The 23,516-nt window shown below is 34.0% G+C and overlaps 3 protein-coding genes across 6 annotated transcripts; 1 reads left to right on the top strand and 2 right to left on the bottom strand.

Annotated features, from left to right (window-relative positions):
- LOC109707735 (probable serine/threonine-protein kinase WNK4) lies at positions 4,422-8,707 on the top strand. 2 transcript variants are annotated; one of them, XM_020229247.1, is made up of 7 exons: positions 4,422-5,128; positions 5,673-5,681; positions 5,831-6,058; positions 6,142-6,362; positions 6,679-6,836; positions 6,937-7,336; positions 7,677-8,707. In XM_020229247.1, the coding sequence occupies exons 1-7, from the start codon at positions 5,070-5,072 to the stop codon at positions 8,450-8,452; spliced, it is 1,851 nt and encodes a 616-aa protein (XP_020084836.1). In that variant the 5' UTR covers positions 4,422-5,069; the 3' UTR covers positions 8,453-8,707. The 2 variants fall into 2 exon arrangements, with proteins under 2 accessions (XP_020084836.1, XP_020084835.1); XM_020229246.1 differs by having other exon boundaries at positions 5,673-5,710.
- On the bottom strand, positions 9,628-14,683 carry LOC109708120. The gene is made up of 4 exons (XM_020229724.1): positions 14,054-14,683; positions 11,139-11,278; positions 10,878-10,965; positions 9,628-10,052 (listed from the first exon to the last, which is right to left on the bottom strand). Exons 1-4 carry the CDS (start codon positions 14,347-14,349, stop codon positions 9,986-9,988), a joined length of 591 nt encoding a protein of 196 aa, XP_020085313.1. The 5' UTR covers positions 14,350-14,683; the 3' UTR covers positions 9,628-9,985.
- LOC109707686 (serine/arginine-rich splicing factor RS31-like) lies at positions 15,996-20,100 on the bottom strand. Of its 3 annotated transcripts, XM_020229154.1 has the most exons (7): positions 20,009-20,100; positions 19,703-19,844; positions 17,891-18,003; positions 17,467-17,699; positions 16,658-16,912; positions 16,498-16,546; positions 15,996-16,400 (listed from the first exon to the last, which is right to left on the bottom strand). In XM_020229154.1, the coding sequence occupies exons 2-6, from the start codon at positions 19,806-19,808 to the stop codon at positions 16,534-16,536; spliced, it is 720 nt and encodes a 239-aa protein (XP_020084743.1). In that variant the 5' UTR covers positions 19,809-19,844; positions 20,009-20,100; the 3' UTR covers positions 15,996-16,400; positions 16,498-16,533. The 3 variants fall into 3 exon arrangements, with proteins under 3 accessions (XP_020084743.1, XP_020084742.1, XP_020084744.1); XM_020229153.1 differs by lacking the exon at positions 16,498-16,546; XM_020229155.1 differs by lacking the exons at positions 16,498-16,546; positions 19,703-19,844; positions 20,009-20,100 and adding an exon at positions 18,139-18,470.

Genomic DNA, 23,516 nt, shown 5'->3' with positions numbered 1-23,516 from the left:
ATTGCGCTACTTTACTCGCATCTTTTACCGCTATTCAATTTAAATTAAATAATAATAATTTAGATATCTTTTTGAAAAATATAAAAATATGATCAAAATAGTGAATCAGTATGCTTTTAGTATAATATTCTTGTAAAAATGTATTACTAGTGTAGGGCCCGCGCTTCGCAGCGGGGAGATCATATTTCAATCAATTAAAATGTATAATTATTAAACTTGTTTTGACCCAAAAATTATAACGCATTAAAGTTTGAGAATTGAAGTGTCATATGTCTTATACTTTGAGAACAGAAAGTGTAATTTATTTTTTTTATATTTTATTTTTTTCCGAACGAAGACAAGGTTCAACATTTATCGGTTTTATTCAATTAGTAATTTTATTCGACAAAATAATCTGTTAAACTATCTAATAAATTTTAGAATGCCTAATTGTTGAAATTAAAAGCCAACTAATCATTGGTTTGGATATTCTAGAAGATTTAAATGTGAAGTTGATCGCTTATCATATTATAAATAAGGCATTAAAATTTGATATTAAAATCAAAGCAAAAACGTATCGAACTTTTTTGAAGTATGAATCATTTTGAATTAGCTATCTAACCTTTCAAAATTCTGTTCTCTCTACCCAATCTTTTAATATGTAGATTTGAGTAATTCAATAGTACTTTGATTTTAAATTTTGAATGTAGCATTTAACTTTACAAATTTAGTTATTATACTTCATACAACTCTCGCCACTAAATTTATTAAAAAAATAATAATTTAAACTCCATAAATCTTTCTTTTGATTAATATTATAAACTTAAAATTTATATTTCAGGCATGCAACCTAAATTATTTAAAAAATTATATATAAAAATTATATATTCTAAATTTTTATTAATTTAGGAAATTATCTATAAAAATTATATATATTCTAAATTTTTATAATAAAAAGGAGGAGAATTAGATTGGATTAAAAAAATGACTGATTTTAATTTTTTCTATCAAATCAATAAAGAAAAAGAAAGAAAAAATAAGATGAAAATAATAAAGTAAAAAAAAAAAATTGTGTCCACACCCCGTCTCCCTCTTAGGGATGCAAATGGATCCGGGTTGGTGGAGCTCCGCCCCGATCCGCTCCGAATGGGGTGGTAAGTGGGAACAAAAAATATAAAAAAATATAACCCGCCCCGAATCCGCCCCGATCCGCCAAGTAAATGGAGCGGGAGGTGGGAGACTCTTTTCTTCCTTCAATCCGTCCCGATCCGTCAAAAATCCGGCTCTCGCCCCGATCCGCCCCGAATGGAGCGATAAGTGGGAGCCAAAAATAAAATGAAAAGTAACCTGCCCCGAATCCGTCCCGCCCCGATAAGAAATGGAGCGGAAGGTGGGGGAACTCTCCTGCCCTCGGATCCGCCCCATTTGCATCCCTACTCTCTCTTTTCTCCCATGATGCCACGTTGCCATCTCCTCAACTGAGGGTTCATAATGTAACTAGCGAATTACTCATGTGATGCTACGGATATAAAATATTTTAATAATAAATTTAAATTAAAATATTTATATTATTTTAATTTTTAATTTTTAATTATATAAGTTTAAAAATAATTGGAATAAAAAGAATGTAAATTAGTTTATATACTACAAAATTTTTTGTAAGAACTTGCAAGTAACTAAATAATTTTATAAAAAAATATATAAGGAAAATATTATTAAAAAATTCATAAAAAAAATGTTGTTAGGAGTTTCACCATTCAAGGTTCTATAAGGTTTCATCATTTAAACTAAAATATAATTTAATAAATATAATCTATATCATGTAAAAATACATATGTAAAAAATATTTGATCAAATTTTGTATAAATTTTAATAAATATCTTATTTAATTAACCAAAATTAATCATAAAAAGTTAAAAAACTATAAAAATCAATTAAAAAATTAAATTTGAACAGTCTATTGCAAAGGGTCTTAATAGTTGAGAGAGTCCTCACATTTTTTTTGCCAAAATATTTTTTGGAAAATGTATAGAAACTTCCTAAACTTTTAATTTTTAAAGTAAGATAATTTTATCAAAAAATTTATAAATTTTGTTAAATTCATTAGTAATTTCGTTAGATTTAGAATTTTTAATTTCTTTTGGTCATTTGAATGTAACTAAGTATAAAAATTATAGTAAAAAGTAAAACTTGATTGGGTCTCAATTAAAAAAAATTATAGTTGGGGTTATCTATATATATTTATTTACATTAAAGGAAATGATACTATTTGATGCACCAAGCGTATAAATAAATTTTGTGCACTTTATTTTTTAAATCTGATATAAAAATTTAAACTCTAGTAATTTTTGATATAGAGACATTTTATATAAATAGGTCGCATTTATAAAATTATATTTTAATTTAATAATACTAATTATAAAAAGTTAGGATTAATATATGTAATATTTATAAACCTAATTATAAAAAGTTAGAATTAATCTATGTAATATTTATTGACTGAACTATAAAAAGTTAAGATTAATATATGTAATATTTATAGACCGAGTGTGGGCAAAATTTTTCTATAAATGAGGAGTGGGTAGGGAATAAATCATTCGATACGTCGGGTCTATATTTGTATTTAACATCATACTAATAAATCCATATTGCTGGAACTTAAGGCCTATAATATTGTGTACATAAACTTATTATAAAATGTAAATTATATTTATTAAATTAAAAAAATAGATTTGATGTATATTATATTTGTGTAGACCGGGTGCATGCAATTTTTTAAAAGAGAGAGCGAAGAGTTTTAGGAGGACACTTGTCACCTCCTAAGGGCCTTGAGGTGACCCTACTCTTCTTTAATGGATTAGTAATAGAAGTAAGATAATAGATAATAGATGTAATATAAAATTATTATTAAAAAACACTATAAAAATTGGGTTTTTTTTTTATAAAATAACCCTCCAAAATTTTAAAATTGGAGAAATAACTCCGTCAAAATTTTATTTAAAAAAATAACCCTCCTTTTGCCACGTAGATGCCACGTCAGATTTTTGCTATGAAAACGGTGAATCATTCACCGCCTTCACATATATATAATGAAGGCAGTGAATGGTTTACCGCCTTCATAATATATATGTGTAGGCGGTGAATGATTCACCGTCTTAGTGTAAAATATTTCAAATTTATCGAAATTTGTCTAAGTTCTGAAGTTAAATACAGATAAGACAGTGAATCATTCACCGCTTTTATATATATATATAATGAAGGCGGTGAATCACCGCCTTCATTATATATATATAAAGGCGGTGAATCATTCACCGTTTTTATCGTAAAAATCTAACGTGGCGAAAAAAGAATTAGTTTTTCAAATAAAATTTTGATAGGATTAGTTTATTAATTTAAAATTTTTGGATGGTTATTTTATAAAAAAAATTCATAAAAATCTCATAATTAGCCGTACAACAAGGAGATGGAAAAGAAGAGAAGTTTCAGTGTGACGTGTATTCTGTGAACATCATCAACAGCATCAAGTACTCACCGACACGCCCTGCTCTGGCATGTTTCCTGCCATTTTCTCTCAAAAGCTGCTATTTTGGACCGTGACTTCTTTTTTGGAATATAACAACAACATCTGTGAGCGTGAAAAAGTTTACAGTATTATATTTACACAGTATATTATCATTAATAAATTAATTATATTTTTCTAAAGTATAATAATAATAATTTTTATTAATTAATCGAGGCGAATCCAAAAAAGATAATCCATTGATTGGGACACCAGGCCAGTAATATAACTAGTGCATTCTATACATTTTTCTATAAATACAAATTATAGACATCTTAATATAATAATAATTAAAAACATAAAATAAATAAATTTTATATTTAGAATTTCTAATTCTAATTATCAAGTTTTTGATAATTTTGCTAGCTACGTCAACTATATAATAATAATAATAATAATAATAATAATAATAATAATTAAGCTTTGCTGGTGATTGTTAGTAATCAAAAGAATATTATTTTCTTATTTTTTTCATAATTAAAGATAAACTTTAATTATTCCTATGCTATGCGAATCGAAGCTATATATATATATATATACATATTTTTTTTTTCACATTATAAAAATTTGTTATTAATTAGAATAATAAAGTAATAGTTTTTCCGAATCATAAGATAGTATAATGAAACACCTATCGTTAATTGTGAAAAAAATAAGAACTCTTGATATTATCCTCTCATACTGTTATTTAGACGTTTGAATTTCATCTTAAGCTAAATAAAAAATAAAAAAAAACACGACAAGTTTGGCCTAAAATATTTTTTAAAAAAATTTGTTAAATGCATATATAGTGTAACCGGTTTTTTTTTTTCTTTTTTTGGAAATTTTCCTTGTAAATAAAAACTATAAAAGAAAAGTTCACCAAAAATAGGCGGACCCTGGCGCCACCCGCCGAACACTTGTTCTACATTTCCTTCTTTTACTCCCCACCATTTTCTCTCTCTCTCTCTCTCTCTCTCTCTCACCTCATCCCCTCCTCTCTTCTGCCCCGATTAGGGTTTCATTCCCCTCCCCGTAGGTAGTTCTAGGGTTTTCTTGCCTATCCCGATCGAATCCATCTCCTCCTCCTCCTCCTCCTCCTCCTCCTCCTCCTCAGCACACCAATGGCTACGCCCCCTCGATCTTCCTAGGGTAAGGGTTTGGCGCCTCCCCAGGAAGAGACAATGGCCGCGGCGGCATCGTGCGATCTGCGACGGACCGGCGCCGGGGGAGAATGAGGGGCCGGCGCCGCGCGGTCGGGAGCGGGGTTATGGATCGGAGCTCCTCGGAGGCCCTCGGATCGTGCCGATTCCTCCTGCGATCGGCCGCGCTCGATCCGTTCTCCGTCGCCTCCGAAGGGTTCTCCGAAGATTCTCGCCGCATCGAGATCGGGCTCCGCTCCGCGACATTTAGGAGATAGCGTTTCCCGCCCCTCCTCCTGATTCTGGTTTTGGTCTCCTTCTTTTCGCCAGAGAATTTCACCTTCTACTGTGTTGTGTGTGTGTTCTGCTGTAAATGGAGTCAAACAGAAGCCGACTCTTCAGCGATTCCGATGTCTTCGGCGGTGCTGCAGATACGGTGGAAACCGATCCGACGGGGCGATACATCCGTGTAGGTTTTCGTTTGATCTATCCTTAGATTTTCGATTGATGAACCAACTATGGGCTTCTACTCCTCAAAAAGGAGGAAAAAGAAGGGGGGAGGAATTAGTGAATGAATTAGCAAATCAATGACATTCTCTTTACGCTGTTGGCTTGATTACAAATTTGAAACTCTGAGAATGAAAGTAGAATCCAATCACAGATCAAGAGCTAAATTGCTACAACTGAAACTCTAGGATGAAATTTCAGGGACTAAATTTTTTTTACTTAACGACTTTTTTCTGCGTATTATTATTATGTTTTTGTCATTATATTATCATATGATGAATTGCCATTAATGTTCTGCTCAGAAGTCTCTTTTTGCTTTCTTTCTTGATGTAGCAATCATCTTCTTTACATATATTACTGTCAAGAGGGAATTTTTCTCAGCATTTAGATATTTAGATTCAAAATAAGAAAGGGATCAATTCAGTTATAAACATGCAAAACAAAGATAGCAGTTTCCATTACATTCCTTTTCCTTTATTGATATACATAAATTATGGTGCTTGCAGTACAACGAGGTGATTGGAAGGGGAGCATTCAAGACAGTGTATCTTCGGAAGACCCTTGTCTTGCCTTTATTTTAAAACAATCCATAAGATTACTTCCGTTCGTTTACAAATATTTACTGATCATCTATGCTGTTTAATCTTTTTATTTTCTTATGTAGGTATAGGGGATTTGATGAGGTTGATGGTATTGAAGTTGCATGGAACCAAGTCAAAATAAATGAGGTGCTGCAGTCACCGGAAAACCTTGAGAGATTATATTCTGAAGTCCATCTGTTGAAATCTCTCAAGCATGAGAATATAATCAAATTTTATAATTCATGGGTTGATGATCAGAAGAAAACGATTAACATCATCACAGAACTATTCACTTCGGGAAGTCTAAGACAGTAAGTTAAATTATTGCATTTCATTTATTCCGAGCTTGTTTGATGTACATAAGGTTTTTACTTCAATGTTATGAGTTCTGTAGATATCGTAAAAAACATAAACATGTCGACTTGAAGGCAATAAAAAACTGGGCAAGGCAGATCCTTCAAGGTTTGGAGTACCTTCATGGCCATAATCCTCCTATACTTCATAGAGATTTGAAATGCGACAATATTTTTATTAATGGAAATCATGGAGAAGTTAAAATTGGAGATCTTGGGCTGGCTACAGTGATGCAGCAACCTACTGCCCGAAGTGTTATTGGTATTTTTTTTTTTCTTCTTTTATTTTTCTTCGGTGCTGTTATACTTTTGTTTTGAAGGTTAAAAATGTGTATCTCAATATACAGGGTATACTCCTTGTTTTTCCTTATTGTCTCATAAGCTTTTGTAACGAATTTCTAATATTTATATTCAGCAGGTGGTAAAAGAAAATCTTGTGAAGAATTATAACCTGATGAAGTTGAAATCTTTACTTTGATTCAATTTCTGTTTGTTTCAATTTTTTCCCTCATGTCCCTGTCTTAAAAAGTAGGTCAAGATGTTTTATACTTTGTTTTTTCACTTCAAAATACATGTAGGTACCCCTGAATTTATGGCTCCTGAACTATATGAGGAGAACTATAATGAACTAGTTGATATATATTCTTTTGGAATGTGCATGTTGGAGATGGTTACTCGCGAATATCCATATAGTGAATGTACAAATGCAGCTCAAATTTATAAGAAAGTCACTTCTGTAAGTCTATTATATTTTGGCCAAATTTAATAATAATTTAGTATACTTTTCTTTTCTTTTTCTTTTCCCCATCGATAATTTCTTCCTTGGTTCCTTGTAGGGAACAAAACCTGCTGGACTTGCTAAAGTATCAGATCCTCAAGTAAAGCACTTTATTGAACAATGTTTGGTTTCTGCCTCTGAGAGATTGCCTGCTAAGGATCTTCTGAAAGATCCATTTCTTCAGTGTAATAGTACCAAGGAATTTACTAGTGCTACAATTGAACACCCTATTGTTCCACCAAAAACGGTCGATGGCCCTTCAGATTTCTTATATATGGATATAGACTCTGATTACAAGTCTCTTCCAATTAGCACAGGCACAGAGAATAGTAATATTAGTTCATACATGCCGGGATTGGAGTTGAAACGAGTCTACAACAATAATGAGCTCAGTTTGAAAGGGGAGAAAAAAGATGATAATTCGATCTCATTAGTCTTGCGTATTTTTGAGTCACGCGGTGCGTAGTACTTGAAATTTTAAGGATAAATTACATGTATACTTCCTGTGCTGCCCTGATGTCGCTACTTGGTCTAATGGTCTCTGAATTTTTCACTTTAACATTTTAGACCTTTAGCTTCTTACATATTTGCAATTCTATTCATATTTGTCAAAAAATTACTCTTTTGCTTATTCCCCTGTAAAAGGACTTCCTTGTTTCAAGAAGTTTGCGGACTAAAGTTTACAAGTGAAAAGTTCAGGGACCAAGTTGCTATATCATGACAGCATGCAAATATTAATGTTAACCTCTTAAAATTTTATAAGATTGCTCGTTACTTACATCTGCTTTCTGTTTTCAGGGCGAGCAAAGAACATCCATTTTTTCTTTTACCTGGATTCTGATACGGCACTATCTGTAACTCGTGAAATGATGACAGTACTTAATTTGTCAGATATTGATGTTGTTTTTGTAGCTGATTTCATAGATTATTTAATAAGGAATCTCGTACCTGAATGGAAACCCTCAACTGATTATTCATCAAGCGGGGCAATGAGCATAAATAAAGAGACTGAACTGGTTGAAAAATGTGATGAGACAGTATCGGACCAAGATATTCAGCTCCGAGCAAAGTTGTCGAGACCAATGGTGGATTTAGTTGGTAAAAGTATAATGTACGAGAAACCAAGCGAAACAACCTCTGATATATATTATGATTCGAATTATACTGGCACCAAAGGAGAACGGAAGGGTTCTCAGGGATCTGATATATCGATACAATTGGCAGGAAGTTGTAAAAGCGTAAGTGGATATGGTACCGACGTCGACTCGTCTATTTTGGATTATGCTGGTGATAAAGAAGGGATGAACAAAACGGGGGAGAATATTTTTTTGAGTGGTGATTCAAAGATTACGAGGATGCCTGTTTTCCATACGGGCGAGAATTTTAGCGGCTCAATGTTGCTAAATGGTTCTTCAGCGCCATCCAAAATTGACGAGGATCAAGACGAGTTAAGGGTGGAGATTGACTCGATTGAAGCTCAGTATAAGCATTTGTTTAACGAGCTAAATAGGATGCGGGAGGAGGCGTTGGAGAGTGCTCGAACGAGATGGCTACTTAGAAGGGGTGATGTCTAATTTATAATTATCATCCTCTAATCTAAATATTTTATTTAGATTTTTTTAATCTTTTGTTGTTGTTGTTGTTGTTGTCATTTGTTCTTTAAATGGTTTTTAATGGAAGGACTGCACTCTGTAACTATTGCTAACGTGTTGGTGAAATATATTCCGATGTCGGCAGCAATTTGTATTTTATAGGCTCTTGGTGGATTCCATATTGTCTTGCACCTGTTTTCTAGGTGAGTTTATAATGGTTCATTGTGATTAATTAAATTATGTGATAGAGCTCTCTATTATGCGAGATTTTCTTTTGTTAAATAGGTTGTTTTGTGGTTCCGCGGAACCACCACCATGAACATTTTCTCAACCATGAACATTTTCTCAATTGCTCTTCTCCGTGCTTCTGCTTTTGTTTTCCTGAGGTCGTGTTGAATGGCTACGTGTGTATAATTTCTCGTTACCCTTGTATAGTGTTATTATCATAAAACTGCTGTTATGTGAGGTGTTGTGTTCCAGGTCTCTCCATTTTGATCTGCTTCTCCATTTGTACTTTGAACAAGATTCTAGAGTTCAAAACAGCTGTGAATCTGTTATTTACCTGTATGCTCTTAAATATGTGTTTTGTAAAATGATTATTTTTTTAGTTGTAATTGTGTGTCAGTTTACTGCTAATAAGGTTTACAAAAAAAAAAAAGAAAAAAAAGAAAAAAATCTTTTTACGAGAATTGAATACACTAGGTGGAGTGTTAATGCACAATTGATTGGGCTTTAAAACAAAGGGTATAGTGCTTAGGATATTCTCGGAATGTACCATAACATATTTGCATAAATAGATCAAAATTTCTAAACTTTCTCAAAAGGATACCTTTTAAAGAGTTCTCAATATTGGTGAATAACTTTGAATCAATTTATCACCTCAAGTTAGTTAATAAGCAGCAAGAGAGCATCTCACCCAGCAAGTGAACTTCAAATATTTACTGTGCAAAAGGAATAACAGGCGGCTTAACAAGATAAGTACAAGAGATTCTGCTTTGGCAAGAAACATACACAACTTTGCCATATTTGTGCAAGCGACATGATTAGGCAAGACTAAAGCATCATTTCATATAGATGGAAACTCTTCTTAAATTAGGTTTGAAAATTCGCAAATAAAACTAATTCAAACCCACCAAGCCCTCCCATTAACTGTGCCATTTCCGTGAAAACAAGGAATATCTTTCCATATTGATTTTTCTGGATACTGTTATGCGCAAAACAGTAAGAGCACAAGAGATCTTATATAAAAGTTGTTCTTTTCCGACAGAAATAACTAAAAAGCAATACAAAAAACCTCATCACACCACCAGCTAATATTTCAGAAACACTAAAATGTTAGGTTTCCAGTCATAATTTCTCAATGCTAAAAGGTTAACACAGTTCTCGCCGTACAGATTCACTGTCAAGAATTTCATCAAGCAACTTGAGAAAGGCGGTGGAGTCAAAAGAGTTCAATCGTCTCGCCATTCGAAATGGCAATTTTCGTTGCAGCACTGGTAAAAAGTCGTCATCGGCTCATCGGCAGATCGGATTTGCATCTGTCTGAAATACGCTTCTCCATGATGGCATCTCGGACACGTTGCTGCACGAGAGAAGAAGACGAGAAATCAATCAGGGAATATACCTTCGCAGCCGAGAACTATTACATGGAACAGTGTTCTGACACAATTTGATATGATTCAAATAATTCAACATCGGGAACTAAATAACAGTTTAAGATAATCCATTGGCCACGTTAAAGTTGGTTTCGAAGATTATAACAATTGAACTCGTAATGATCTTGAAATGTGTCTAAATAAGCACATCTACTCCTCTGACCAGCAACAGTGGAATATTTGAGTTCGCAAGAACGGCCAAAAACAAGTAACGAATAAGCATGTACCTTAAACATCACATCAAGTGCAATCTAAATGCGGACATTAATCATCGAGAAAAAGGAGAAAAAGCACGAAGAAATGGCGCTGATGCATGGCAGTCCCCTGTTTGTTAACGATCATTGTTGTATCGCGGTAGCTTAATAACACGCATCATAGTTTACAATTCTTTCTTTTAAGCATTGTTGCATTACAGAAACAAACAACAAGAACCACGCCCCTAAAAGCACTGTTATCTACTCTGGAATTACTCCATCTTCAATTCCAAAGAGTAGAAACAAATAAATTTGTTTTGCTCTATGTGAAAATTGAATATATAATGGCTTTTTCTAACCAATAACATCTCCGAAAACTTCGACAGCATCTGCTCAATGCAATTTAGTAAGATTTACATTAACAAACACTATCTAATATTCATTTACAATGACAAACCCCATTGTGCAAATAAGATCACGCGCAATTTATACCGAAATTTGATAAATGTGATAGTCCAAATCGAAGCCAACAAACCAAACCCTAATAATAGATTTTACCTGAAGTTTTGGGAGCATATTTCATGGCGGAATCGCCGCTGAAAATCGGCTCCATCTCCTTCCTCACCAACCGCTGTTTCTTGATCAACTGAAGCCACCCAAAAAAACACACACACAAAATTTGCACAAACTAAAAATAAAACACTAATCCAAAATTCGGAAAAAAAAAAAAAAAACAGATTTTGCAAAAAAATAAAAAATAAAAAATAAAAAATAAAAAATAAAAATGATGATGATAAGAAGGGGCAGACAAGAGGCGACCTTGTTTTCGAAGGTGCAGACGTAAGGGCAGGCAGGGCAGAAAGTCCGCAGTCTGCGCCCGCTCCGCGCCGACTCGATCTGCAGCATCATCGTGCAACTCGGGCAGAACTCCATTTTTTTCCCTGTATCTCTTCTTCCTCCTAAAAAATTTACTTTTTAGGGTTTCTTTCTATCTTACCAAAAGGAAGAAGCAAAACTTTTTTTTTTTTTTTTTTTTTTTTTTTTTTTAACTACTCTGTGAGATTGAGCTATTAAGAACACTTGGAGAAAAAAAAATTACGACTTTATTCTCATTATAATCTTAAATTTAATTAATAATTTAATTTTAAAAAAATATAATTTATTTGGTGACGAAGGTTACCGAACTTACTGGGCCGGACATGCTACGAGCGCATATTTTGTACAATTTTATATACATCCAGATTTTCGGAGAAATCTCGTCAATATGTAAGGATCACAAAAAATATCGTCATACTATAAAATATTTACTTTCGTAGCATTAATTTATTTTAATTACTTATTTTATTTTTGTATCTGATTTTTTTACAATTTACAATTTTGTGAAATAAATACACACTAATTTTTTTTTAAAAAAATTATGCTGAGTCATGTTATCGGCATAGACAGCGATATCTTATTAATACAGCACTGTACAGTAGGCACGATTGATGTAGCCGTAAACTCGTGTAGAAATTTTTTTTTTTTTTGAATCGATGATAAATAATACACTACCCGCTTCGTTTATTTTATTTAAAAATAAATTTAGCTGAAAATACAAATCAACGAGAATTCGAACTTAGATCTCAGGTATCAACCACCAATCTTTTATCACTTACTCTAGGAACAGTCGGTACTCGTATAGAAATTTTCTTTTGCAATGTGCATAGGAATGAATTAACTCGTAAACTTTATTTTCCACGTGGGACTATGAAGAGTTAAGCTCGTGAATCTTGCGGAGGAGAGGTGAGGCCGTGAGGGTGACAAATTATTGCATGAGCGGGACCACTCACTCTTTTCCAAAACTCAAACCTTATAATTAATCTCATAATAATAACTGAAGCTGGACAAAATAACCCACAAGCTTCCATAAGTGGAAATAAGCAATTATGTAATTTTTTGTTTAGAGTAAACTTTAATAAATAAATCGTCCACCGTGCTATAGCTTATTTTTATTTTATCACTCTGTAAATTTTTTTAAAAAAATTCGTGATTTTAGCTCATTTAATTTCTCACAGTATAAAAAAAAATTTATACCATGTCAGATGTCTCGGACTAGAACCTTTGATTTTTGAAACTCATTCTGATTTCGGTCCATTGACAGGTGCCTAACGCATCTCTCTCTCTCTCTCTCTCTCTCAACGCATCTCTCTCTCTGGTCCTAAGTTGATAGTAGGCTCTCAAAAATCAGGAGAGGAGGCGCGTTTGGTTCGGTAACAAGAGTGAGAATAAGTTCTTGTATCCCTTTTATTTTCAAATAAAAATTTTTGTATTTAAGAATAGTAGTTTTCGAGTCTTTAAAAATAAATAAACTAGTATAATTCAATATATGCATGAAACTGCTATTCTACCTTTTTTTTAGATCAAGCTTGTATCCAAGGAGGAACAAATGTAATTAATATATTAAATTATTATTCATTACTTAAATAATAAAGTAATTAATTAATTTATTATTTATAATTAATTAGCTAATTAATTATTAATAGTTTAGTATGTTTATCCATAAACTAATATTTATAGTGACCAACCGTTAATATTTTTATTAATAATCTAATTAATATTTTTACTAGCTATCTAATTAAAATAATTTACTAACTGATTAAAAAGTTAAATTATTTTTTTATAATTAATTAATTAATATATTTTNGGATGAAGAGAATCGCCCGAAAGCTCCTTCAAAGGACGCGACGTAATCTAGCTATTTTTTCGTATTCGTATTACGAACGAACGAACAAAACAAAACAAGCCATTATTAATTAACAACGGACATCTCCTGCCGTGACCCCTCAACCCGTCCTCCATAGATTCTTTTACACTAACTCTGAAGATTCCGACGTAAACTAAGGGTATATTTTATTTTTGCTAAATAAGGTCTATATTTAATTCTATATTTATTTTTAATTAAATTAAAATGCAAACCTACTTTTAACTCAATAAAAATACTTATTTTATTTATCACAAACCTATCGATCTAATCTTGTTCTCTTTATTTTCAATATTAAGATTTAAATTTTATAAAATAGATTAATTAATTGTAATTTTATATAATTAATAGTCTATTCCCAACTCCGTCCCCGTGGACGCGGTCCGCACGTCCACGCCTGGTGAGAGGGACCCCGCGTTCGGTACAAACCATTGGTGGTCCCTGTACTAATATCTCAAAATTATGCACGAGAGGCTTAACTGCACTCATTAATTTTATATATATTACTGTAATCAAATCGTACATGTACTCAGTTGATCAAAATAATGATGTAGGAGTGTTGTGGTTGATGACGCGCGATATATAATAATTAAGATGTTATATAACTGGTGTATTATTCTTTTTTTAAAAAAAAATTTATTATTTTTTGGCTAGGATGCGGCTCTAATAAAATTCATCACGCTGCTCATCTATTGCATGTTCATATTGGAATGGTACAGGGGGCATTTTACCTAAATTCATTTGTATATATATTTGTTATTATTATTCCAAATTAAGTTTTGACATTGACCTACCTTTCTAGCGAGCTCTATTAGTAGAAAGAAGAAGCGCAAGCAGTACGTACTATTGTATTGACGCACAACTTTCTCCCCCCCCACCCCAACCAAAAAAAAATTCGGTAGTAGATATGGAGGAGGAGAGAATTGAGGCAGCGGCGGGGACGGAGACGGAGACGAGGGAGGGGGAGGGAGAGGGAGAGGGAGAGTACGAGGACCTGATGGCGGTGATGGCGGAGCGGCTGGACGCGGAGGAGTTCATGCAGGAGCTGCGGGCGGGGTTCCGGGTGCTGGCGGAGGAGGGGCGGGGGGTGATAACGGCGGAGAGCCTGCGGCGGAGGGCCCGGGAGGTGCTGGGATTGGAGGGGATGACGGCGGAGGAGGCGGAGGCCATGGTGCGGGAAGGCGACTTGGACGGCGACGGCGCCCTCGGGGAGGCCGAGTTCTGCGTGCTCATGCTGCGCCTCAGCCCCGCCATCATGGCCGACGCCCACGACTGCCTCGCCAAGGCCATCGCCACAAACTGATTATTCGGCCGCGTCCTCTACGTATGTTCCGTCGTCGATCGTGAGGCGATCTCCCATGCGTGTTGCTATTTTACAACAGTAATAATATTGTAATAATAATAATATGCTTTCACACAATTCTGACTATAATTGTGACTATGATCATCATAGACCATCCGGAATCCGGAATGCATTTACTTTGGATCAAATTTGTTTTGTTGGCTATTTTTTGGGCGCCTGCATACGGAGTTGCCTCCCATGCCTTTGTAAGCTCTTTCAGAAGAAAGCTGGAGCACCTGTTCTGGCTTAGGGATGCAAATGGATTCATCCGGATCTGCCAAAGTAAATGGAGCGGGAGGCGGGAATTCTTATTCTTCCTTCAATCCTTCTTGATTCGTAAAAAATTTTCAAAAATCTGCCCCCACCCCCGATCCGTTGCGAACGGGGCCGGCCCCACCAAAAATCTGCCCCGTCTCGATCCGTCCCGAATGGGGCGCGACCCGCCCCGACAAGAAATGAATATATTTGGATCCGTTAAAAATTCGTCAAAAATCTATCCCCGTCCCGATCCGTCCCGAAGGAGACAAATCGCTCTGCCCCAACAAGAAATGAAGCTGGTGGTGGGGGAAGCCCCTCCCAGATCCATCTCCTTTGCATTCCTATTCTGACTTATCTCCTTTGCATTTTTATTCTGGCTTCGCTTTACCACTTTATCTATCTTATCTCACAAGTAAAGTTTTTAGTACAAGAATTAAGTAAAAAGGTACAAAATTTATTCAAATTATAAACCATTTTGATCCGGCTACTCAAATCTTTTAAAATTAAAAAAAAGTAAAATCAAATAATTTTATAATTCAAAATAACATACCTTTTAACTTAAAAAATTAAGTCAAAGTAAAAAAAAAAAAAAAAACATGAAACGTTTGTTTTTCCGTATATTTTCAGTAATGAGCCTTAGAATCGACGGTCAACCACATTAAACACAATCTCTCAGTAACGGGCATCAAAATTGGCGGTCAACCACATTAAACACACGATCTACGTTACATTTTAACTTGATAAAAGCTCAATTTCACTAAACTATCATCTACCAAATATTAGCTGGTCTCGAATTCTCATAATTTTTATGCTTCTTTATAATTTAAAACAAATCATATAGTAGGTGAATAACATCAAAACATTATAAAATTTGAGTTCTAGAAAACACAAAAAGCCTAAATCGTGTTTAATAGTACTGAATGTTAATTCAAATACCCTATCACCAGAAACAACACGAATATCCGCTTCCCCGTCTACTTCTAAAAGCATTCTACAATTACTCATTAAAATTTATAAAACTCAACCAAAGAAAAACCCACCAGACCAAAATAGTAGAGCTTGTCTGAGGCTTGCATCAGAGCAGCAGCGCGCATAGCAGCTCGCTTTCATCCTGTCTCCCTACGAATTTATTAGACTCTTCCCTTCCATTCTAATTAGCAGGAATTTATGAACTAGCAAGGTATGTCGTACTCGTACGTACCCCTGCAAATTCCTCAATATTCAACCTCCGCAAAGCTCGAAAAGAAGTGTCCAATGTACGAACCGATCAACCAAGCAGCTGTTCAAGGTTCTCAACCAACTACAGAGTCTGTCCCACTTGCAGAATCCTCCCAGCTGACAAAATAAAAGCTACCCGATTGAATACATAGATAACAATAGTTTCATTTTGTGTCTCACAAAGCGGGGTCGAGACGTAGGAAATTAAATCAAGTGTGATTCATCATATGTGCATTCCCCCTACAGGGCATAATCCGCTAATCTTAAACCATTCAACAATGTCAAACAGAAGGTCTAGAAGTCAAACAGTGAAAAACTAGTCGAGATATGACATGTCCAAGATTGAAATAAACTACGCTCACAGTAACAAGGCTACTTAACTATCGCTAAAGCCTTTTCGTAGCATACTTAAATCTAAGGCTAGTTATAGGTTACAAACTGAGATAATAGAGTCCGCTCATCATAGTCATTGGACATCCTCCTGAAGAGCTTCTAAGTCCTGGATCTTCGGACCGGAGACCGGCTGTAGCCAAAGAAAAAAAACAAGGGTGAATTAAACTAGTATCATCCCACAAGAAGCAATCAGACAAGCAGAATTTAACCAAGTTCTGAAAAAGTACAAAGTATTCCTTCAGGCTTGATATTTTATTGGCTTTCTATGCTACATTCCTGCAGGCAATTAGTTGAAACAACTAATCGAACAAAGCGATTGCATAGGCTCCAACAGATATAATGATTAAATAATCATTGAACAAAGTGCACTGTTAGCTATAAACTGACCTTCGATAGTGACCATAGTCAGGACTTCTGCTCCGATCGTAGGAGGGCCCAGTGTACCGATCGTATGCAGGGCTCCTTGGGCGACCATAATCAGGGCTTGGGCGGTCCCTGCGGTACACTGGACTAAGAGACCGGCGATAAGGACTATCACCGCGCCTGCCATAGCCGCCTCTTCTTGGGCTGTCAAACCTGTCGCCTCTTTCATCGTCGTCCCTAAAGGCGTATTCGACTGACACCACCCGATCTAATATCTTGCTGCAAAGAGGATTAAGGAAACATGCTTGCACCATAAGGATGAGAGAGGGAATTGAACACAGAAGTCAGAGGCCTAAAGAAGATAAACAGCTTCCATAAATTTATTCTAGTGAATATTGGAGCAACCACAACAATACATGGAAACGAAAGAGAAAGACCTATAGGACAGAAAAATAATAATGAGTGATACCTGAATCCACAGAGTAGCAATTAGTGTATAAATATTCTTAAATTCAGTTGAATTTCCTAGGACTAAGAGTCACAAAGCTAAATAAAGTAACTTAAGCCTAAACATCCTCAACAAAAGAGATAGGTCAACTAAAATGTAAAATGACATCTGCAACCCAATTCACCATAAATGTATTCAGCAAGATAAACATACTGCATAAAATCTATTAAAAGAAAACAAAAGGAAACAGTACAAAATTCAGATTTTATGTGCAATATAATCAGCAGAAAGTTGTTTCCAAAAATATGGAAGCAGGTCAGTCAATTTTTAGGTGTAAAGTTATATGCAGAAAAGCTACTTCGGAAGAGTATGGAAACAAGGAAACCTCATATTAGTGCATTCAAGAGCTTTTGTGGCTTCCTCTTGGGTCTCAAACTGCACAAACGCAAAGTTCCTCCTTATTCGGACATTTGAAATCTTCCCATAAGGTTCAAAATGTTTTTCAATATCCCGAACTCTTGTACGGATTGGGTCAAAATTAATGACAAACAGAGTTTTGGTCGGCCTCATGTTTCCCACTGATCTTGAGCCATCCCTACGCGATCCTCTTTCTCCTTGCTATAGAAAAGAAAACAATAGAACCAATTAAAAGGGAACAAAGTAGTGGTGGAGGTACAAATTGGAAAGCAAAATATCTACAAAATTAGTTGATAGCATCAAACACTCAGTAGAAGTTGAAAAAACACATAAAAAAATTGTTAATAAATGTGTGTCATTCTGATAAGACTAAAAACAAAGGCAGAAATTACCTTAGACCACTCCACGGAAAGCCTCCTCCTACCCGGACCAAAAGGTGTATCATCAAGATGCCGTATGGCATCCTCGGCATCACGTTCATCTTCAAAGTAAACAAAAGCAAACCCTGCAAAGAATGATAACAAGACTTGGAAGAACGCACAACACAAATGATCCATATATTTTTCATTTCCATTAATATGTCGCCATACAGGGTTTGCATTATTCCTGATAAGAATGTATCAGTAGAAAAGTACTACACCTGCATGCATCAGTAGAAGTGATGAACATAATTCATAAGGTAGTCCTCATGATGGTAACTAAGCATGGTGGTATAGAAGTTAAATCCATACAAGATGATATTTGCTTAGCATGCTTCACCATAAATAGAGCAAGAGCACGGTGGCATGGCATGGTGATATCAGTTGGCATGGCATGGCATGGTAATATCGGTTGGCATGGCATGGCATGGTGATATTCATGGGCATGACAGTGTGATAGCGATGGCCATGGCATGGTGATACCGGTGGGCAAGGCATGGTTGAGAAGGTCATGGCATGATGAGACCGGTGGGCATGGCATGTTGACTCAAATCCTCATTAATCATGCTGAGGCAATGGCAACTGTGAACAGTGCAGGGATGAGAAATTGATGATCATGTGAAGGAAATGAAGAATGCACAGCATTAATTGGAAGGAGCTGACGTGCTGGCAGGAAAGTTTCCTTCTAGGCAGAAGGTGTGAAGTTGTAGTTCCTGCGTCATAGTAAATATTTAAATATGGACACTTTCGCAAATAAATTATAGGTCCATCTCTAAAACTAAGAAAGCCTTCAAATAATACGAAGATGAGACATACTTATATGACTGCGAGAGTACTAAGAGTTCACTAGTAAGTCTAGTATATGTTTCACACTCATGTTTTACAAGAAAACAGCACTAGTATTCTAGTGGTGCACCAGACAACTACCAAATCATATACTGTAATTGATAGGAGAAAATAAGGAATCAACATGTAAGCACCGGCTTTCACAGATCCACAAACGTCTGATGACTGCAACATATATCAGTGGCAGCATAGAAGCATTGCCAATTTTCTTCCCACCACTTAAAGCTAGACACCATCAATCCACAGAAAAGTCACAGTTACAACCCAAAAAAATAAAACGTATTCATCAAATGCAACCAGGCGATTTCAGAGCCCACGTCTCTTAAACTAATCCATAATTGAATCCAACCATCCGGAGATAAATGTACAAACTTTCAGCTCTTACGAGAGAAAGTGAATGTATTTTATCATGGACAATAAAATACATCAAACTACATCGAGGAGCAAAACTTCTGAAAGAACAAAACTTCCTGATATAACATAAAATAATTAAAACAACTTCTTCAAGATGCACCCAGAGATATTTCAGGGAAAAGCTCTACCTTCTGCTGGAACTAGAAAAATTAACTCGTAATTTGTATAGAACATTGTTCAAGGAGGACTCAGAACTCCAGTTAACATTGCTACAAGCAATACAAACCCATCAAGAGCATCTTACAATGCAAAAAATTGGTTCTTTCCAGCAACAAGATGAGCACTTTTCCATTCTTCAACACGTATATAAAGACTTCTAAATTAGACGTGACTACTCCGACAACACACCATATATAGTATGCCCATTACTGGGTTTTCAATAGACATAAACCCAGATCATACATTTTACTTACAAAGCCCTTCTTGGCAAACCCTCGAATTAAACAAATTTATAAGAGTAGCAACTACATAACCAAATCAACTCCTTTTGAAGGCAGGCGAAAGAAAAAGGCAAAAGTTTAATACCAGATTTCATGTCAATGCGATCGATCCTCCCGTATCTGGAGAAAAGCCGATCCAGCTCCGACTGACGAGTATCATAGTCCAAATTCCCACAAAATACCGGCCTCATCTTTCCGAATCAGGGCAAAGAACCTCTCCTGGAACCCTAATTATCGGAAAACAAGATAAGGAGATGGATATTATCAACACGACGCGATCGAAGACGATCACATAGAACCGAAATAGGGAAAGAGAAAGAACAACGATAAACTATCTAAACCCTAACCCAAGGAGAGAGAGAGAGAGGGCGAGGAGTGTTGGAACCGTTACCTTTCGTTGGTCGCGAGAGAAACCCTAGAGCGAAAGAAACGAGTCGCCGTAGGCGCAGGGTTAAGGCGTTTATATAGAGGTGGGATCGCATTAGACGGAGTTTGAACGCGGTTCGGGACACAAACGTGCGAGTTGAAGGATGGAAATATTGGGCCGGGTTGAGCCCATTAACGGTCTAATCCAAAACAAGTACGAGACCCGCTTCAATGTCGTTTTCGGACAATCTTTAATGGGAGGTGAAATTAAAATTGAAATAGACTTTCCCATAAACTAAAATTTAAATAAAAATTATTTTTTTATTTATTATATAGTTGGGGAACCAATAGTATATTTGATTTGAAGGATTTGAGATTTGAAATAAAAATAAAAATAATTTATTTTTATTGTTGACCTTTGGTTTGTTAAATTGAAATTCCAATTTCCATTCCGAGGGAATTGAATCCCTCCAAATGATTCCTACTAGGGAGGTCAGAATCAATTCTCATTTTCGAAGAAATTGAGAAAAGAATTTTTTTTTCACTAACTATTATTTGAATTTGAATTATGGATTTAATAGTTTAAATTTAAAATCTAGTATAAGTTAAATTTTGTTGTAAATTTAAAATTTGACTTCAAATTTGAATTTGAATTATAAATTTAAACTTTAAGTTCATACTTTTGGTCCAAATTTTAATTATGAATTTGAATAGTAAATCTGTATTTTAATTAAAATTTATTTTTTGAATTTTAATTTAAATATGATTTTGATTTTGATTCCGGTTCCTCTTATGAACCAAATAACTAGAAGCTTTTATTATTCCGTTTTCTATTTCGGTTTTTTCTTATTTCTATTCCAATTTTGCTTCAATTTTGAACCAAACGTGTGCTAAAATTTTTTAAATATGTTATCTGTTTGGAAGAAAGTGAATAGCGTAAAGCTGAGAGATAAATTGATATTTATTATTATTTTACACTTTTTCTTCATAATTGACTTTACTCTGAGGTAAGTCAAAATCAATTATGGTATTTTGAAAATTTTGAGTCTCGATCGAAGATAAAGTTATAATGAACCAAAATAAGTATTTATAGTTAAAAACTAGGAAAAACTTCAAAAACCCCCCCTGTGGTTTCATACATTCTCACTTTAGTACCCTGTGGTTTAAAACGTATCAATTTGCCCCCCTGTGGTTTCGTTTTTATCTTTTCAGAAGCTTTTTCGTTAATATTTCGTTAAATTATATACAAAAAACTTCAGATAACCATCTATGTTTATTGAATATTCACTTTAGTATCATTTAATTTTAATTTTGTCACTGATTTAAGAAAAAAATAATAATAAAATTGATAACAAAAAGAGAAAAATGAAACCACATGGGGGCAAATTGATACGTTTTAAACCACAGGGTATGAAAGTGAGAATGCATGAAACCACAGGGGGAGTTTTTGAAGTTTTTCCTAAAAACTACTTCATCCCTCTTCATTTTTGGTGAAACAAATGCACTCTTGACGGGGTTAAGTTTGAGCATAAGCGTACTATACGCCTATCTGATAGCTTTGTACTTGAACTTTTCGTTAACACTTTGCTTGACAACAAATTTTAATAGAATTCAATTAAAATTATTTAGGAGTTATTTTTTGTTTGAACGTGTGCAATTGAAAAAAAAAAAGAAAGAAATGCTATCCATACACTATATATAAGTGTTATACATGGCCTTACTGTGGTCTATATTAATCCACTTGTCTTATCAATTTTATTTAACTAAAACTCCAAAGAAGCTGTATCAATTATTAATTGGATTCAAAGATGTAATATGTACACCCTATAAATAAGGAGTATATAAATAGAACTTTTATCGTCAGATTGTTTTAGTTAAATAAAATTGATAAGACAAGTGGATTAATATAGACCACAGTAAGGCCATGTATAACACTTATATATAGTGTATGGATAGCATTTCTTTCTTTTTTTTTTTCAATTGCACACGTTCAAACAAAAAATAACTCCTAAATAATTTTAATTGAATTCNAAGCTGTATCAATTATTAATTGGATTCAAAGATGTAATATGTACACCCTATAAATAAGGAGTATATAAATAGAACTTTTATCGTCAGATTGTTTTAGGTTTCACTACAAACAAAGTAATTGTGATGTTTAATAAAAGTTCCAGGAGCAAATTAATTAAAAAGTATAAGCAACAGTATGAATCAAATTATATATGTAGGCAAGCTACACAAGTTTTATGCAAGCATAAATTCAAATCGAGAGCACTTAAAATTGAGATCTCAACCATCAAATGTGATCACGAACATAAAAAATGCATGCTCATAATTAAAATTTTTATAATTTTTAAAAAATTAATTTTCAATGCAAAAAGTGGTGTTAAAATAAAAAACCTGGAATTTACAAGAAAGACCAGTTTTGAAAACTCAAGATAAAGGTATCAACAAATATATATCTTTTTTACCGCTAGGGCTATTATACTTTTATAAGTGTAAATCCTTTCTCATACGTTTTCAATCCTTGGATGAAAGGATATGCGGTTAGGATGTTAGTGGTCCCCTAGGGTTGAGTGGTTGATTGGTTGAATAATACATGATCTAACAGATGAAAATGGTCAAAGGAGTAGATCTAACGGTCGAAAAATTATAAACACAAAATAGACAATACTCGTAAGAGTATAGTAGCCGGACACATTTCTATATGTTAAATAATACGAAACTTTGTTCTTAAAAAATTTAAGCTAATATTGAACGGTTTTTTTATATGTTTATTTAACATTCCCTTTTGAGTCTGGGCTCGAAATTTTTTTGATAAATTCATGATGCGAACTCATAACCTTCTGTATAATACAATGTTAAAAAATACGAAACAATCATTAATTTCTGAAAGCTAACTTAAGCTAATAGAAAAACGGTATTTTATATTTTTTATTTAACAATATAGTTAATAAATCTCATATGCTGAAATTAGATTATAAGTCGAATAATGGATTGACTAGAAAAATTTGTATGTTTTTTTTTTTTTTTTGGGTGAAAGAGAAAGATAACAATCTATTCATTTTGTTTGTTCTTTTTATAAATAAACTAGAAATATAAAACAAGGAATAATTTCATCAATACCCCTATGAAAAATCATAATTTCATGGATAACCCTCTAAACTGAAAAATATCATCAATACCCCTCTAAAACCCAAAAATATTCACAGATACCCTTTAGCTTAACTTTCAGTCAAATGGTCGTCCAATATTTTATAAATACCAATTTTACCCCTAGCAACAATTTAAACATTTAATATTTAAGATTAATTATATGATCAATTTTTAACATTTGAATCACATAATAATTTAACATTATTTCTAAAATATTACAATTAAAGATCCATAGTCTATTAAGTGTGATAGTTAAATCTCATTATGATTTTTCGCTTTTAAATTATACATAGTTATAATGCAATTTGTCTATAGTAGAATTCAACATTAACTATTTAAAGATTTATTTTTAAAAATTTTATTTAAATAACTCACAT

This window comes from Ananas comosus, linkage group 3, assembly GCF_001540865.1.
Source record: "Ananas comosus cultivar F153 linkage group 3, ASM154086v1, whole genome shotgun sequence".
NCBI classification, from domain to species: domain Eukaryota; kingdom Viridiplantae; phylum Streptophyta; class Magnoliopsida; order Poales; family Bromeliaceae; genus Ananas; species Ananas comosus.
The sequence above is the reverse complement of the archived record's forward strand: the minus strand, read 5'-3'. Positions and strand labels throughout refer to the sequence as shown.